Genomic DNA, 16,541 nt, shown 5'->3' with positions numbered 1-16,541 from the left:
AAGATCAGAATGTATTAACTTGCAATCATGTATTAAGTAAGGGAATGTGACAATATAACAACATAGGGCTGTTTAATTTGCTAGTCACAAGCAACTGAACAATTGCTTAAAGGTGGAGTCTCCCGGAAACTAAGTGTATTTTAAGAAGTAAACTAACAGTCATGTAAAATTATGGTTTCCAACATGTCTGTTTTTCCACCGTTAGTTTACTGCTATCATTAGCTGTAACATCTTCTATAATTGTAGTAGTAGAAAAGTGCATGAAGTAACTAGAAAATATGCAAGTATTTTTTCCTTTAAATGCAGGAGTTATAGTAGTATTAGCCATCTATAGGACCCATAGGTGAAAAACTTGCAAGTTTGATTTTTTTTTTTGTTAGTAAAAAATACGATGTTTTAACATTAAGTTAATCACACCGCAAAAGTAGGGTAGAGGATAAATAGTAACTAGATCCAAATAAAAATGCTACAACTTTTTTCTTTTTTTTTTTTTCTTTTTGCTGTTGGGCTGGAAATGTAATTTTCTAGTTGGAATTACACCAGGACACCTAACCAACATATATACTTTACTCAAAATTATTAAGAAACTTTTTTTAAACATTCATTTTTATGCTTTCCAGGGGAGCAGCACATAAAGCAAGAAACATCTTGTATATCCATCTACAAAAATTTAACTTACAACAACACAGAATGACTTCATAAAAGAATAATCAATTTTTTAGGCTACAAAAAGGTGTTTCGTCTTCTCTTGGTGGGGTGAGGGAGGATTGGCTTTTCCTTCCTTGGTACTTACAATTTTAATATTCCCTTGTCACTGTTAGCCTTATCATATTTTCAGAACTGTCGAATGCCAATGCTTAAAAAAAAAAGTAATTACTTTTCCCCAAACTTACAACACTGGCACTAGAATAGTATTATTTTGGGTTATTATTTCTCTTCTCATTCTCAAAATATAATTTTTTATTCCCAACAGATTTTCAGGCATCTCTCCAATCATGAGGACTGAAATTAACTTTTCAGGAAAAAACAGAAATTTGCACAAAATCATTTTACTTCAGGAGCTGACACCTGAAAAAAAACCAATGAGATGTATGACCTGTCATCAAATAACAGGGTAGAGCAATACTGAACTTCCTTTTCTTTCTTTCTTTCTCTCCCTCACTCTAACTCCCTTCCTTTCTCTCTCTCAATAATTGCAGACTGATACTCAAAGTTTCTTTAGACAAGTACATATTGATTCTCTGGTATCATCCCAGCCTACCCTCCTTTTTTTTTTTTTGAGAAATTCTAATGACTAGAGTTGCTGAGAGGCCACAATCCCAAATCTGTGAAGATGATTTAGTAGTACTGTCGAGCACCTGCAGTTGTCTGCACACTGAATGTAAAGACCCAAGCCAAACACTTTATGCCTCTTCCCTTTATAGAAAGAAGCATACAAGTAAAACTGATGGAAAACATGTGCCTCCGGTGAGGCTCTTCCTTTATCTAAAGACTGATCAAGTAAAAGCACTCAGCCAGGAAACTGTCACAATTTTCCAAAGGCAACTCTGCCAGGTTGCAGAGGACTGCAAGGCTTCTAGAAAACTCAAGTCTCTGACATTTTCAGCAGTACAATACCACCACAGGGGAAGGGGTGGCAGTTGCTTCCTTATCTGGGAGACATCCTAACTTCTTTTATTTTCGGTATATGAAACTGCTGCGGTTGTACAACTTTGAATATCAACAAGGCTCCAAATAGCAGAAACCAGGAAGAAAACCCAACAGACTTCAAAAGCATCTAATATGCTTCATAAAGATGCTTAGTAAAAAGCGTTCCATGCCAACAAAGTTTAGGATTATTACCTCTGATTGACAGTGAACTAGGTTTGTTAAAATTATGCAGTCTACAAAACTCTAACCTAATTTTGGAGAGCTGAGCATAAATGAAAGGATGGTCTCCTGATCTCCATTGAATATTCATGTCTAAGAAGAAAGCAAGACTTACAGTACTTGATTCAAATATGAGATGATACTTTGATTTCTGTATTAAAATTCTTAATCAAATCCAAAACTGGATTTTAAAAAAATTTAGTGATCTACTTTAATTTTAAATTTACAATAATTTCACTTTTTTTTTTACACAATTGTTTCTATATCTCTCTCAGTTATACTTTACATTAATTTGAAGACCTAATTCTAATTCAAGATTGAATTCAACTGGGTTTGATTCCAATTAGATAGATACTGTATTTTATTATAGTGACAAGGGGTCTTGATTTTATTTAAGCCTAAAAACTGTCAGTGAAGTTTCTAAAAACAGAAAGTCTACATGGGATCCCAAGACAGCAACAGCTTTGCAGTAGGACCCATTAGACATTTTCTTTATAGCTAGCACATCAAAACCACCAAGAGAGCTTTTAAACTCAAAGCCAGTTCTAACAGAACATAAACAGGAATAATGTATTTTTAAAAATAGAGAATAAGGCAGAACAGAAGAAAAGAAAAAGAATAACTTAAAATTTAAAAAAATAAATCCTTGTCCTCCCCACATTGTCTTGACAGGGCAGGTCCTTTCCCTCTAGTTCACTTTTAAGTACAGGATCCTTTCAGTGATGGACTGGATGGCAACAAATACTGCAGAGTCCCTGCAGTGTTTAGGAAAAATCTTTCTTTTCCTCTCCTTGGACATCTAGCTATAGGGTCTGCTCCATGCTCTTCTTAACGTAACTATCTTCTACCCCTCCTGTAAGCTCCTTGCTTCCTATTTCCTTCTCTCCACACAGCAGAAGTTCCCCTAGCTGAGAGGGCTCAGTCAATGTTAGCAAGGGCGCTCTTCTCCCCTTCCTCTTGAAGGTGCAGCCTGACCCAAAGAGCAGCACAGGGCAAGGCAGGCAAATAGCCTTCTTCACCATTATTATTTAGGTACACGTTTTTAAAGGAAAATAACTGTGCTAAAGCAACAACACAGATGCTACACTTCATATGACTAAACCACATTCCCTTCCATGGGCTGTGTGCATGCCAGAATCACTGAAATTGAGGGATGAATTTTAACTGGTAAAACAATAACTATCAGAGGCTGGCCACTTTCTGGAAGTGTATGGACAGAAGTGGAGCAACGAAGGCCAACACTGACAAGTTTTTCTATCAGGGGCAACAAAGGTTTCTGACTGAAGTTAGAACCTGAGTTTGCTGGGAACCATAGCTGTTGAGCGAGAGCACTTGGGTTCCAGAGAGTGAAAAGCTACACAGGAGACAAAACCAAATAACGATGAAGACAGAAGGGAGCCAGCAAGTACAGAAAATGCTCTCTGTCACGGCAGAACTATCAATGCGTTGATATAGATCACTCTTGGTACAGACTCTTTGTAGGGAATGACATCTCTCCCCAAACCAGGTCAGTGTGCTACTTAGTCATCAGTCCAGTGCAGCTCTTCTGCCCGCCAACAGATAAGCACTCCAACATCTTTCCGGGAGCCCTTGCACTCTTCCAACACCTCACTTTTGTGCCTACCTACACAAAGTATACTTCTTAGCATCATAAACACAAACACAAAAGGCTGTGAAGCAGCCCTCTTTTGTTATAGCTGAGTACGTTATAAAGAAATAGTTCTTAAAGAATTTAAAAAAAAAGTCGAAAAGTTCCAGACTCAAGGAGGTCACATGCATTCAAAGGAGACCTGGACCCTTATGAACAAATTCAAGCATTTCCTGAATCTAAAAGGAAAAGGCAGCTTTGTGCAGGAGACTGTAAGCCCAATTCCACCACGCTGCTCAGAATTAAACAAAAAAGCCTCCCATGAAAACGTAACAAAATGCAACTCATGTTAAGGCCTATGAGGAAGGCCCACTTGGTCACTTGGAATCATTGGAGCAGACAAGAGGTATACAAGGAGGGCAGAGCAGCGCAGAGGGGCCTCTGCAGGCAGCCGGGGAGAGCTCAATGCTATGTGCTGCGCAGACACTGCCCGTCTAGTCAAGAGAGGGCCAGCCTGGAGCAGTGCAGATATAAAAGACTTCATATCAATTAAGTTGGTAAATGGGAACTAATCTCAGCAGCACATTAGCAAAATAGATTTCACTTGTGTTGATCTCACAGTATTTTGAACAACTAACAGGGAAATCAGGCATTCCCATTCTGAGTAGTATCCCTATCTTGGCCACCACTCAGATAAACATTCATTAAACATGATCGAATGGACAAGGAAAGTCACAGGAACTTGACCGCTATGATACTGTGATAAGAATGTATTCAATTTTGAGAAAATAACTTTGTCATATTATGGTTTTAGAATACCTTTTTTCCCCCGTCTCCTTGATTAAAGAGTTGAATGATAAACTAGATGCCTTCTAATTCCAACGCAAAGAGATTCTGAAAACACCTTACCAACAGAAAAGAACACTTGCAGGCACAGAGCAAAGCAAGGTTGCATTTTCCTAACTTATATTCACTTGTATCAGCTTTTGGCATGTGTTATTGAAACTCTGGTCTTAAGTATTTGCATTTGCAGAGTAATTCTTTTACACTGAGGCCATCTCCAAATGAAAGATTCTGGGACCCATAGCTACCTCTGAAAAACAATCTTTCCCTCTTGGCTTGCCAACAGAAATTCCACGCTGATCTGCAAGTATTCTCTTCAATAAAAGTCAATTGATGGCCAAAACCAGCAGGACAAACCGTGCACAGCATATCTGAACTAAAAGCACTATGTTAAGTGCATCAGACCACTTGCAGTGTTAGAATCACTCTAGGAAAAGGACTCTGCCTCTAAGGGGAAAGACTTTTAAAGACAGCTTAATGAATCAGCTGCATCATAAGGGAACCAGCCACCAATAACTCTTCAGAAAGAAGAAAATAGCTACAAATGATCTGAAGAATTCAGCTGGGAGCACCATAGTTTGGCTAGTTGGAAAAAATAAGTGGTCACGTATAGGCAACAGGAGCCAAGAGCAAATAAACACTGAAACTTTAGAAAAATTTAACTCTAAATTACCTAACTGAAATTCACATCTTTAAAATGTGAAAGCAGCTATGGAAAATAATATACAAAATATCCAGCTGGACACTTGTTATTCAAGCTTTGGATCCACCAGGGATTACGTGAAGTATCTTCTTTTTCTTATCACTTTAATTAATCATGGAGAAACAGAGGAAGAGAGGGGAGAATTCATAAGCACTGCTACCATCTCTTATTCATACCAGCTAGTTCTAACTGATGGTCCATATTTAGCTACAAGACAGAGAAGTCCAATTTTCAACTTCTACTTTCACAGCGAAAGTTCAGTCAAAGCCCTTTGGTTTAGGTCTAACATCCCCCTAAGAAATCACCATCCCAAAGCAGACTGAAAAGGCAAAACAGTAACTACGAAGAATAGATTTATATAATTCCTTTGCTATTTAATAACTGGAGAGAAGTAAGGAGATAAACAGAGATGGTTCACTGGATTAGTTGCATTAAAGCAGTATTTGTTCAGCAATTCAGTGTTGGGGACAGCGGTATTTCCAACCTATAAAAGCAAACAAAACCACCTGAGAGTTAGCTTCCCGAAAGAACAAACAAAAGATTTTTGTTTCAGTAACAGAGAATTAAAGCCTCTGAAAGTCTGTGTCCCATGCCCCACTATAGAATTCCAATATTGTTGGTAACAATAGATGTGGAGTAGTTAAAATTGCCAGCTGGTTTGATTTTCCTCTGTTTCAAGGAACGTGAGAGAACTTGGGTGATGAGGTGACTGGAATTTGAATTAACTGGCTCTTTTCTGTTTCTACCCAAACCCCAAAATATATCTTGGCCCTGTCAAATAAAATATCTTCGGCTGAGGAGCACTCTATTTCTCTCTCCAGCTTAAGAAGATATGTCAACAGCTGGCTGATAATTTATTAACTAGTAATTAGCACATTCAGAAGTAACCTTGAGGTGCTGATATAGCAACAAACTTCAAGAATGAAGCACAAATTAAATAAAGTAACCATTTTTTGTTTTGAAATAAATTCATCTTGGCAACTTACATTTTTTGAGCTCTTTGCCTGCTTCACTGAAGGTTCAGCAAAAGCAATACTGGGAAAAGATGTTACTTTCACTTATTCTACAATTCTGCTGGTGCACTTTGAGTGTGCACAGTCTCTTGTGATCAAATCAGTCCTATTTTTTGTTTTTATCCATAGAGTGAAAAGCCTTGAACTCTGCCCTACAAAACTAAAGGGTGAATACAGCTGTACTGTATTACAGCAAATTTGGCTTCATCATCAGAATTCCTTTTGCCTTACATTGAAACTGTTTGTTTTTCACCATTTCAAAGATTTTTAGAGGGCACAAAGGCAAGACGTAGCACTGCCTCCCAGAGTGCTAGACAAATGAAGCGTGCCTTAAGAAAATATATTAGCACCGTGTATTTGTGAGCACCACCTCACTTATTCAAATCATTCACAGCAGTGCTTTCATTTTCCAAATCTGGTGCCATAGTATCATCAGCCAAGATTTCAATGATAATCTAACACAGTGCAACTTTTATTTTTGCTATTTTATATTTTTGTATTTACTTTGGCTCCCAAACATGAAGAAATATCAGTTGTTTGGCTCAAAACCAAATATAGCTTAAAATAGGAAACATTTAAAAATAGTTCTGTTTCTATGCAGTAGAATAAACAAGACACACATCTAAGACAGCCACAACCATACAATCATGGAATAATTTAGGGTGGAAGGGACTTCTGTAAATCATCTAGTCCAACCCCCTGCTCGAAGCAGACCTAATCAGATCAGGTTGCTCAGGACCACGTCCAGCTGAGTCTTGAACACCTCTAAGGACATCAATTCCATAACAATTCTGGGTAACTTCTTCCAGTATTTATCATCCTTGTCAAAAAAAAAAAAAAGTCCTAATATCTAACTGGAGTTTCCCATGTTCCAAATTGTGCCCAGTGCCTCTTGTCATATTGCAGTGCACTTCTGCAGAAACTCTGTCTGCCTTCTTTGTATCCTCTGGTCAGGTAGCTGTGGACTATGTTAGATCATCTTTCTCATCACAGATTACATAAAACACCAATGCTCCTAGCTACAAAATCCACATTAATAAATACTCTGAATGATGAAAATAGGTGCCATATAGACCATACCCTTAGAAAGGGCAACAAAGAATACCTTATTAAGAGAGGGTAAGCTAAAAGCATTGCACATAGTTTTGTCATTTGCAACTGAAGTTCCCCAGTTAAATATTTTTTTCAAATATTAGTATGCCTACACTCTGTACACAAGTCTAACATTACTTCAGAAAAGTAGGCTGTCAACATGCAGCAGTTAACTGCAAAACACATATATGCACGTCTATCTACAAAAGTAGCCTAACTTGTAAGCTTTCAACTTAGCTCACAGGATCTCTTTGCTCAGGCAGCTTCCGAAACAGATGAACAAAAGCAATGTTATTCTTACCTAGGAACCAACATTTATTACACTGAGATACACTGGCACATTTTTAGGGATGAGCAATCAAAAGTTTCAGCAGTACAATTCCTGTTCCAGTCCTAACACTCTCCTTAAACTGAGTTTCTCTGCCCCCAGGCTATCAATTCTGTTCATTTCAAAGCCATTCTGGTGGTTCAAGGAAGCAACTGAGGAGCAGAAGCAAGCATTTCATTTTGAAATGCTACTTTTTTCACTTACAATGACACTTGTTAATACAGAAATAGTAGCTTTTTCTTATTTTGACTATGGCGCTTGATAGATAGGATGACTAAAGCTTGTTATTTTAAGCTTTATTTTTATTTTATTACCAAGGCTTATTACTTCATCAATAACCAGATACTAGTAAGTGATTCCACCTTATTAAGTTTCGAAGTTAGCACCTCTTTTCGACTCCCACTGTAACTGAGAGAGTAGATGTGATAGCATGGTAAGCACAACCTGTCCTACAACTTGCAGTAATTTAAAGAGAAGAAAAGACATCACCAAAGAAAGATCCAGACAACTTAAATTCCATCTAACTTCTGATGTGTAGTAAGAAAGTTGGATGCCTCTGAGAAGGATCTATGTGCTAAAGAGGAAGCCACCTTATGTTAGCCAACAGGAAATGCAGAATTTCAATTAAGTCTCTCTGGGAAATAAACTAGAACAAGCTGTAACAAGCTAACTTCAAGGCAAAAAAAAAAAAAAAGTCTTATTTTCATGTAACCCTCCATACTGCATTTTCTAGCTTCTCTTGATGCTGAAAGAAATCTTTTTCAGACAGTACAACCACAACACAACCACTTGGTCCGTTTACTTGTTTTCAGAAATTGCATTTAATTGTTGTCAATTGAGTTGTCAGGTGGACATTCTGCCATCAGTTGTCCTGTGCCACTAGAATAATCTATTGCAATTCCAACTTCACTACTTGCCCAACTCAGAATAAAGACGCTTTCAAGAGATTTTAAAATAAATTCCTTCTTGTCTATACCTTTAAAATACTTTTATTTGAAAGATGGCAACTTTTTTTAGGCTTATCAACATTCTTAACAGACTGTGCACAGCAAATAAGATAGCATAAATTATAATTCCCCTCTGTACTTCTTTCATATCATGGGTCGATTTTGGAATTTCGTTTATAATAGAAATTCACCACAAAAGGAGTACAAATATCTGAAATATCCAGTAGGAAAAACCCTCAATACTGGTGTTCAGCTGAAGGCAGTAACCCACTAAGACCTCCACAGGAAGAGATGTACTGTGAGGGCCCAGGGTCAGTCCCATCCTTTCCAGTGCCCTTTCTCACAGCAGTCTTTCAGGATTACTGAGACCTCTTCCTTCAGTTGCAATGCATATTTAGTTTTACTAACGCTAATCTGAAATATGCTCTCTGTTTTTAACAGATATAAGCTAAATAGATACTTCTCAGAGAAACTTGTTAGAGCATTTATATTACAAAACTATACAGTTTTTAAAAATTCCTTTGCCAATTCCACTCTAGTGATCACTACCGTTCAGAACTGAGTTAATAAGCTGTAGCTCGCTATTACTTTACAACTAATAAGGACAATGCAGCAGTAAAGATGTAGTTACCAGCAATTCCAGCTTCTATGTATCTACATAAAGCAATGTACAAAAAGGAATTTATTCCTCGTATGCTGCCATCTCTCTCACCTGTTTTCAGGTCAGTCAAGCAATTCTTTGAAGTTCCACTTCCATCCTTTTCACTATCTCCCTCACAAGGCTCCTTACACATGTTGATTTAAAATTATTTTTTATTTTTATAGTACAGTAACTATCCTCATTTTTAGGTACAAAGATGAAAAGAGCCTGGATTTAAACTCAGGATCCCACTTCAGTGGTCCAACCCCCATTTCCAGCTTTCATTCTGCAGCTCATTTCCCATTATTTAGTAAAATGGCAAACAAAATTGAAAACAAGCAAGAAAACTGTTGTTTGAGAATAACCAAGTCTGCAGCTTTGATGGAAAAGGGAACCGGAGTTAAACTTCTGAAAACTTCTTTGGACAGAGTTCCAACAACCTGTCCCTGACTCCTGTTATAAGATATTATTTAATTTTTCTTTTAAATCTTAGAAAATTCCACTCCTTTCTTTGCTCAGTCAATAAACTTAGTTGTGTTTAAAGGTCAAATATGTGTGCAAAAAAATTAGTTTAAATAAAATTCAACATCGAACAATTCAACATTTTTGAAGGATAGGGACAGAACAAAGCCTATCCATTATTTTCAATGCATAATGTCCCCTGAAACTCCTTCAAGTTGAACCATTTTTGATGAATATTACTTTTCAAATCAACAACACACAAACTACAAAACTTAAAAGGACATTATTTGTCTATGAAAAAAATCCTTGTTAATAAAACAACCTCAAACCCTTATTTCAATTTAGATTATGGATCACTTATTTGCACTAGGATAAAGCTTGATTTGGATCTGATGTAATTATGATCTCCAGGGCATTGTTCCCCTGGCTTTATTCTCAGAGCTAGTTGTTTGTTGTTGTTTTTTCCAGACTGGCCTGGCATGTCTTTTTCTGGGCTGATGCAACTCCACCTGGACAGAGCTGATGAGACAGTGACTGCATCTTGCCCAGAAGAGCTGGTCTTTCCAATCCTGGCTCCTTCTCCTGTCCAAGGAAATAGTTCCAAGGCAACTCCACCCAGACTGGGCTACGAAGAAAACTGTATTTTGGCCAAAGAACCTGACAGATTCTGTATAAAGATATTCAATAAAGGCATGTAGGAGACTGTGGGGAGCTAGAAAAGTCTCCCAAGTTTTCTAGGTCTAACTCCCTTTTAAGCCCTCAAAGAGCACCAGCTAATGCAAACACCAAAAGAGAAATGTGGTCTTCAGACATGGCCGCATATAAGGTAGTCATACTTCAGAGCTGATCAGCTGAATAAAAATATGGACTTTCTTTAACAGCAGCTCCTCAACAGGGAAAGCTCAACAAGATACTAAGAACTTAAGCAGGTGAGGAATTCAGATGCTGTTGGTCTGGCCCTGCCCACAAATTATAAATAGATTGAAGTGATCAGTATTAAAGACTGTGGACCTTAATGCAACAAGTTTCTTAAGAACGTGTTCATTGGCAGGCAGTGCTTAGGCTTACGATGGCCATTACCTATTCAACGGCAGGCAGTGTTCAGCATCACCACTCCCTTAATCCACTTCCCATCTACAAATATCAATGCATTTTTGAAGAATCAAAAATCAAAGGCATAATGAAAAACAGTATCCGGAACTACAACTGCATTTGCTTCTGAGAGAAGAGTGAAGATACTATACTTTACAATCCATGATATTATAGAATCATAAAATAGTTTGGGTTGGAAGGGACCTCTAAAGGTCATCTAGTCCATTATCATTCATTACCGAATGCACAGATAACCTGCTAGATGGATTGATATGTACCCACACTGCAGTGAGGTTCTCACGTTGTAGCAGTCATTTTGAAGTCTGTTCCTTACATGTGATCACTATGTATTACATCAGAATACATAATTTTGTTTTTTTCAGTACATACCTTTTGGATTGATTTGCTGTGTGACTATTCATCTGGGGATCTTCTGAAATATTTAGGGAGAATGGGAGTGAGATTTAAAAGACGAATATGAAATAACTGATGGCAAGAAAGTATCATTTCTACTGTGTTAGAATAAGGCAGCTTTGAATTAATGTTAAAAATCCCCAAGCAGTATTAAATTGATATTTGCATGTTTTTCTATATTCGTAGAACAAAATAGGTAGTCATATACTAAAATCCTCCTTCTGTGATAAGTATTATTTGCCATACTCCAAGCAGTTGAAAGAGCAAGTCTTTAGCTCAGTATTCTGTAACATTGGCTTAGATGTTTTCATAGCTAATTTTGTTTTACCTCCTTCTCTGATTCAGCACACAGTTATTTTTTAAGGACAAAACTGCTTTAAGATAGTAGTATTTAGACAGCTAACAGGGTTTGCAAGCTATACTGACAGAGTAAATTTGAAAACAGCACGTACTTCCAACTCTTAAGTTGTAAACTAATCTATGAGTCTCAATCACCAACATACCTAGGTATGTTTCAAGATTGTTGCCTTCTCCATTGTAAATCTGAAGAGTTGACACCCAGTCCTTTTATGCACTAGTCCTCACTTCTAAAAAGATCTATCACTAATAAGCCAGTACACAGAGCACTATAAAGTAGACCAACTTGATAAAATCCAGGGAAAAAAGCAAAGTCAATGACTAGAGGTACAGAGTATGTTACCCAGGAAAAAAGCCTGAATAAATAGGAGTCATCCAGCTTAGAGGAAAAATACACAGATAGATATGAAGACAGTATCCAAATATATAAAACAAACAAACAAAGTTCCCAGGGAAAGCAGTATGAGTAAGTTCTGCTCCATATCTACGAAGAGCAAAAGTGACATAAACTGTAGCAAGGAAGATAGCTGGAAAACTGATAAAGGCAGTGAAGCTCTGGAACAAACTGCCTCAGGAATAAGCACAAGAGGGTCAGCATGATTTCAGAAAGTCCATTTCAGCCCTGTGTTTCTTTGTAGAAATAAATATTTTTCCACTTGAAGGCTACTGGTTTTTCTCCTGCACCTCTAAGTATGCACCATAAAGCCTCAAGAAGGGCTGCCCTCCTCAATGCTATGCTTGAATTCCAATGTCCTACTTCCTATCTCTAACATGTAGATATTGAAAAGCCAATAAAGCATGATCTCTTCAGTGTACAGATAAGCATAAGAGAACTGCCAGGGAGAGGAAAGATTAATTTGTCATGTGAGAACAGAAAAATATCTCCGTGCAATTGCTTGAGTAAGGGCAAGAAAGAGCATCCAGGAAACTGCAAGCTGTTCAGCCTAACCTCGGGCACTAGGAACAGATGGTCACACCTATGCACATGACGAACAAGAAGGTGGTTTGGAACAGCCAGCACAAATTTACCAAGGTCAGACTGTGTCTGACCAACCCTGCTGCCTTCTGTAATGCTATTACTGACTTTGCATACAAGGGGAAAGTGGTGAATGTCATTTACTTCGACTTCGACACAGTCTCTGCTGGTACCCTTCCAGCCAAACCGGAGGAATGCAGATTCGATGGGTGGGTTACAAGGTAGATGGAAAACTGGGCTCAAAGAACAGCGGTCAGTGGTTAAAAGTCCAAAGTCCCCATTGATAGCCTTTCTGGTTCTCAAGCAACAGCAACAGTAATTCTTAAACTCATTTCAGTGAGGGAGGATGTTCTGTGATTTGTGTACACTTGGGAAAGAACTTAGGTTGGGCAAATAAAAGAAGATGAGTTGTACATAATGATCTGCTTTCAAATTGAAGGGAGACAAACTAGATCGAGACACCCATTCAGAAATAGGTACCCATTAAGCTACCTTCCTAAATCATCTTTATAGAATGGCAGTGCAATTAGTGAGACAGACACTGCTGCACTTCTAATGGATCAGTGAGTTTGAATGGTTTGTTCCTCTGTCAAGATTTAATGTTTAAGTAAACACACCCATGCCCATCTTGTGAGAACGACAGTTTAGTTCACAGGTTCTCAAAAGATCAAATAAAAGGTATCTAAACCAGAAACAAGTACTTCATCAGAAGGTAATGTAATAATCTATTCCTAGCAGAAACATCTAGAAACAGAAAAGTACAATCTGACCCTCCCATCGAGATTGCATATATAGGGACCATTCCCATAACAGCACAAGATGTAACAATTCTTAAATGTTTGCAAGCTTGTAAGAATGTACTTACTACCTTACTACTGTCTAATGGGATTTATTTTCTATTTATAAATCCCCCATTATGCTGTGTATAGTTGAAACAGGCCTCTTTAAAATAATATGCATCAAAAGATGAAAATCGAATGGGAGCATCCCTTCTCTGAAGTCACGATGGCTTTTCACTTCCAACATTGCAACCATCATATGATCACACAAACTATCTGAGTTCTCTGCTCAAAATCTTCTTCTAACATCCAAGACATACAGGACTCCAAATAGTGCAAGGATTAATAGCTTTAGATATTCACTTGGCAATGGTGCTTGCAATATTCTGTGGTTTTCCCCACTTTTCAGAGGCAGACAGCTGATAAAGCAATTAAATATCTGAAGCATATGTAAGACTTCTTAGGTGTTGCTGTATATCACATGCTAAACTCAGAAAGAATAAGCAAACTTCATCAGTTAACAAAACCAGTAATCAACTGTGAAATGCTGTTATGCTTTGAGAACTGCGATTTGGTCTTGTCAATGCATTCCAGTCTATCAGCAAAGCTTTTAACTGGTTATTCCCTTTCAGTTTAGAAAGCTATAGACACAAACCCCCCCCTAAAAAAAATTTGCTCAGTGTTTCCAACTGAGTAGTCAAAATAAAGTGGTTTCACTTATGTCCTTGGTCTCCAGATTGAACATTCTCACACATGTCTACGACACTAGCTGGATACAGCCGAGTCCTATAAGGGCTGATTCCAACTGCATATAGTTTTTCCAGCTGGAAAATGTATCTAATCTTGCACCATTAGATGAGATAGATCTCAAGACTGATGACCTGGCTTCTTACAAAAAAAAAAAGTAACCGATTAAGAAAAATCACAGGTGACTCTTTTTGTCTTCTTCTTGATCCTTTTTATCTTCTTCTTGATCCTTTTTATCTTCTTCTATATTGTTCCACATTCTGAGTTTGCAGAGATCAAAGGAAAGCTTCTACAGTTCAAGCAAATGTCTGAAGAAAAAAGCAACAGACTTCCAGTAAGTCTTTAATTAAAGAGTGTGAAAATAGAATAAATAAGATAATACCTGATGATTTTAGGAAGTAATATTGAATTCCAAAATTTGGCAGAAATTATTTTTTTCAGCACTATGAACACCTTGTGAAGCAGAGGCATTGTTAACTCATCTTAAGAGAACTAAAATATGAAGTAAATTGTTCTAAATCAATGGATTAGAGAAAAAAATTGAAAACAAATATTTATAGTACATATCCAACGTAAAATAAAAGCTATGTGTATGATTAAGGGAGTACTAAGATAAGTCACAAATACTTATTTTTGCTACTAACAAAGTGTTTCATCCGTTCTCCCACCTATTTCCCTCCCTACCCAGGATATGGTGGACAATATAGTTTACATTCTCTGACTGTATTTCCAAATTCTATATCCATTGCATCACTTGCTCCATTTTCACCACGTTGCCTCTTATCTACAGAGATGAAAGAAAGCAGCAGGGAATAATCTCTATTTCTAACCCATCTTTCTATGTCCATATTTACTTTTTTTTTTTAGTTCTCCATCCAATGTTTTATTAAAAGAAATATGTTGATAAAGGAAATGCTATCAGCTACACAAAAGGAAGGCTTATGCTAATTTTGGGGCAGGATAGGGGCATGTACACCTATGCACAGACCCATCTGTGCCTGGCAATCTGTGTATGACTGACTTTGCATTTTTACTTGTATATCACTCAGGCATGTATCCAATTGTTCGTGGAGAATTTATGATATGTAGAAAGTTATGTCTCTCTCATCACTGGTCTTGTAACCCTGTGTATAATAGATTACATTAATTCCCAAGCAATGTTCTCTGACTTGAGAGTACATTAAGTACATAAATATTGCTTCACGACTTCAGAGTTTTAAAATGACATGGTCTTTCCCGTGCCAGTTTTGTTTGACAACTGACAAATATTTTAACACTATAAAAGCAAATTAATGGAAAAAAAAATCTAGAAAAGCCAGGTCATGGAAGAAAAATATTCACAATGCCTGAGATTTCTACACTAAAATAGGGCATAAATAAGAGTATCCATTTCCTTTGTGTGGTGGAGCATCTGTAATTTTTCTTCAGCCTTAATACTACAAACAACCTTACATTCCTTTCAGATAGATATCCTAATAGCATATGATGTCCATTGCTAATTTCTGTAAATATTTCCGAGTGGAAAGGGAACACAATAAATGTGTTACATTATTGAGAAACTTTGCTTTCTAAGAATTCATTACTGCACATTAACAACATACTAATGTTTTTATCAACTGCTATTTGACCATGTTACTAAAACTGGGAGGGTACAGGGGGATTGATAAAAGGCTGGAATTTTAAAACAAATAATTTTTGATGCAAAACATTTACCAAAAATGAACTAGATCCCACAACAATTTTGTTTGTGTGCACACACATGCTTCTGTGTGCTAGAGAGTCTGTGTGAAATCACCCTCATGACTTGCTTACTTGCATGCAAGTTTAGTCTAAGTATAAATCTTCCATTGGAGCAAAAAAAAAAAATCACAAAATCTGTCCAAAATTCAGAACAAGTTCTTTAGCTCATAAAGTTTGCGTAATTAGTGTTTCAATCCTTTAAAAAACCTTATTTATGATGTTTATACGAAGACTTGATAAACAAACAACATAAATCTGCTGTGACTCAATTGGTGATGGTGTAGTAGTTAATTTATCACCTACTAAGGAGCACTGAATAATTGACGCAAGCAGCATTCTAATTTTTATTAGAATTGCCAGATTTTGTCTTCCTCATAATTAAAACAAAAAGCAGGAAGAAATGCTGATGAGATGCAGTATTTATGCTTGTCATAGCATAGCTAAAAGCTGGTTTTCATCAGTAAGGGAGAAAATAACAGGCTACCAATGTGGAGCAATTTCATAGTTGTGTTCACAACAGTAAATAGCTGTTAATAAGCTTTATGAAGAAGGAAGGAGACATTGATTTGAGTTGAACGTGCAACCCTCTCACTTTTGCCTGAGACAGCTCTTCATCAAACTAAGAGAATTCAAGGTTCTCAAACCTGACCGCAGCCATTTCCCTAACGGTGTAAGAAGCTATGCTTCAGCGTACACCGTACTATAAATAAAAAACTGTGCCCTGCCATTTAATCCAACCACTTCGGTGTTTGTGTGAGCCAGAGATAATGGAACTCTGCCAAAATTTCCAGGTCAGACAATACAGTTTTCTTCCTATTATTTGTATCCCAAAGCTCAATTTCTTACCAACTTTCAAACTACTGCGCCCATTCCTTTATTTTCAGCATACACTTCTGCATGTTGTACAGACACACTGAGATTTAAAAAGAAAAGTGATAAGTGATAAGGTCT

The 16,541-nt window shown here is 37.2% G+C and overlaps 1 protein-coding gene across 1 annotated transcript in view; it reads right to left on the bottom strand.

Annotated features, from left to right (window-relative positions):
* Nucleotides 1-9,177, bottom strand: part of ABI3BP (ABI family, member 3 (NESH) binding protein) — a 153,518-nt gene extending 144,341 nt beyond the window's left edge. Inside the window, exon 1 of the mRNA XM_009324030.1 lies at nucleotides 9,096-9,177. Within this exon, the coding sequence (XP_009322305.1) occupies nucleotides 9,096-9,177 (82 nt within the window). The remainder of the gene's footprint in view (nucleotides 1-9,095) is intronic.
* Between the last annotated feature and the right edge of the window lie 7,364 nt (nucleotides 9,178-16,541).

The sequence above is a fragment of the Pygoscelis adeliae genome, unplaced genomic scaffold (assembly GCF_000699105.1).
Source record: "Pygoscelis adeliae isolate BGI_AS28 unplaced genomic scaffold, ASM69910v1 Scaffold55, whole genome shotgun sequence".
Lineage (NCBI taxonomy): Eukaryota > Metazoa > Chordata > Aves > Sphenisciformes > Spheniscidae > Pygoscelis > Pygoscelis adeliae.
Note: the sequence above shows the minus strand (reverse complement) of the source record. Positions and strands in the feature narration are given on the sequence as shown.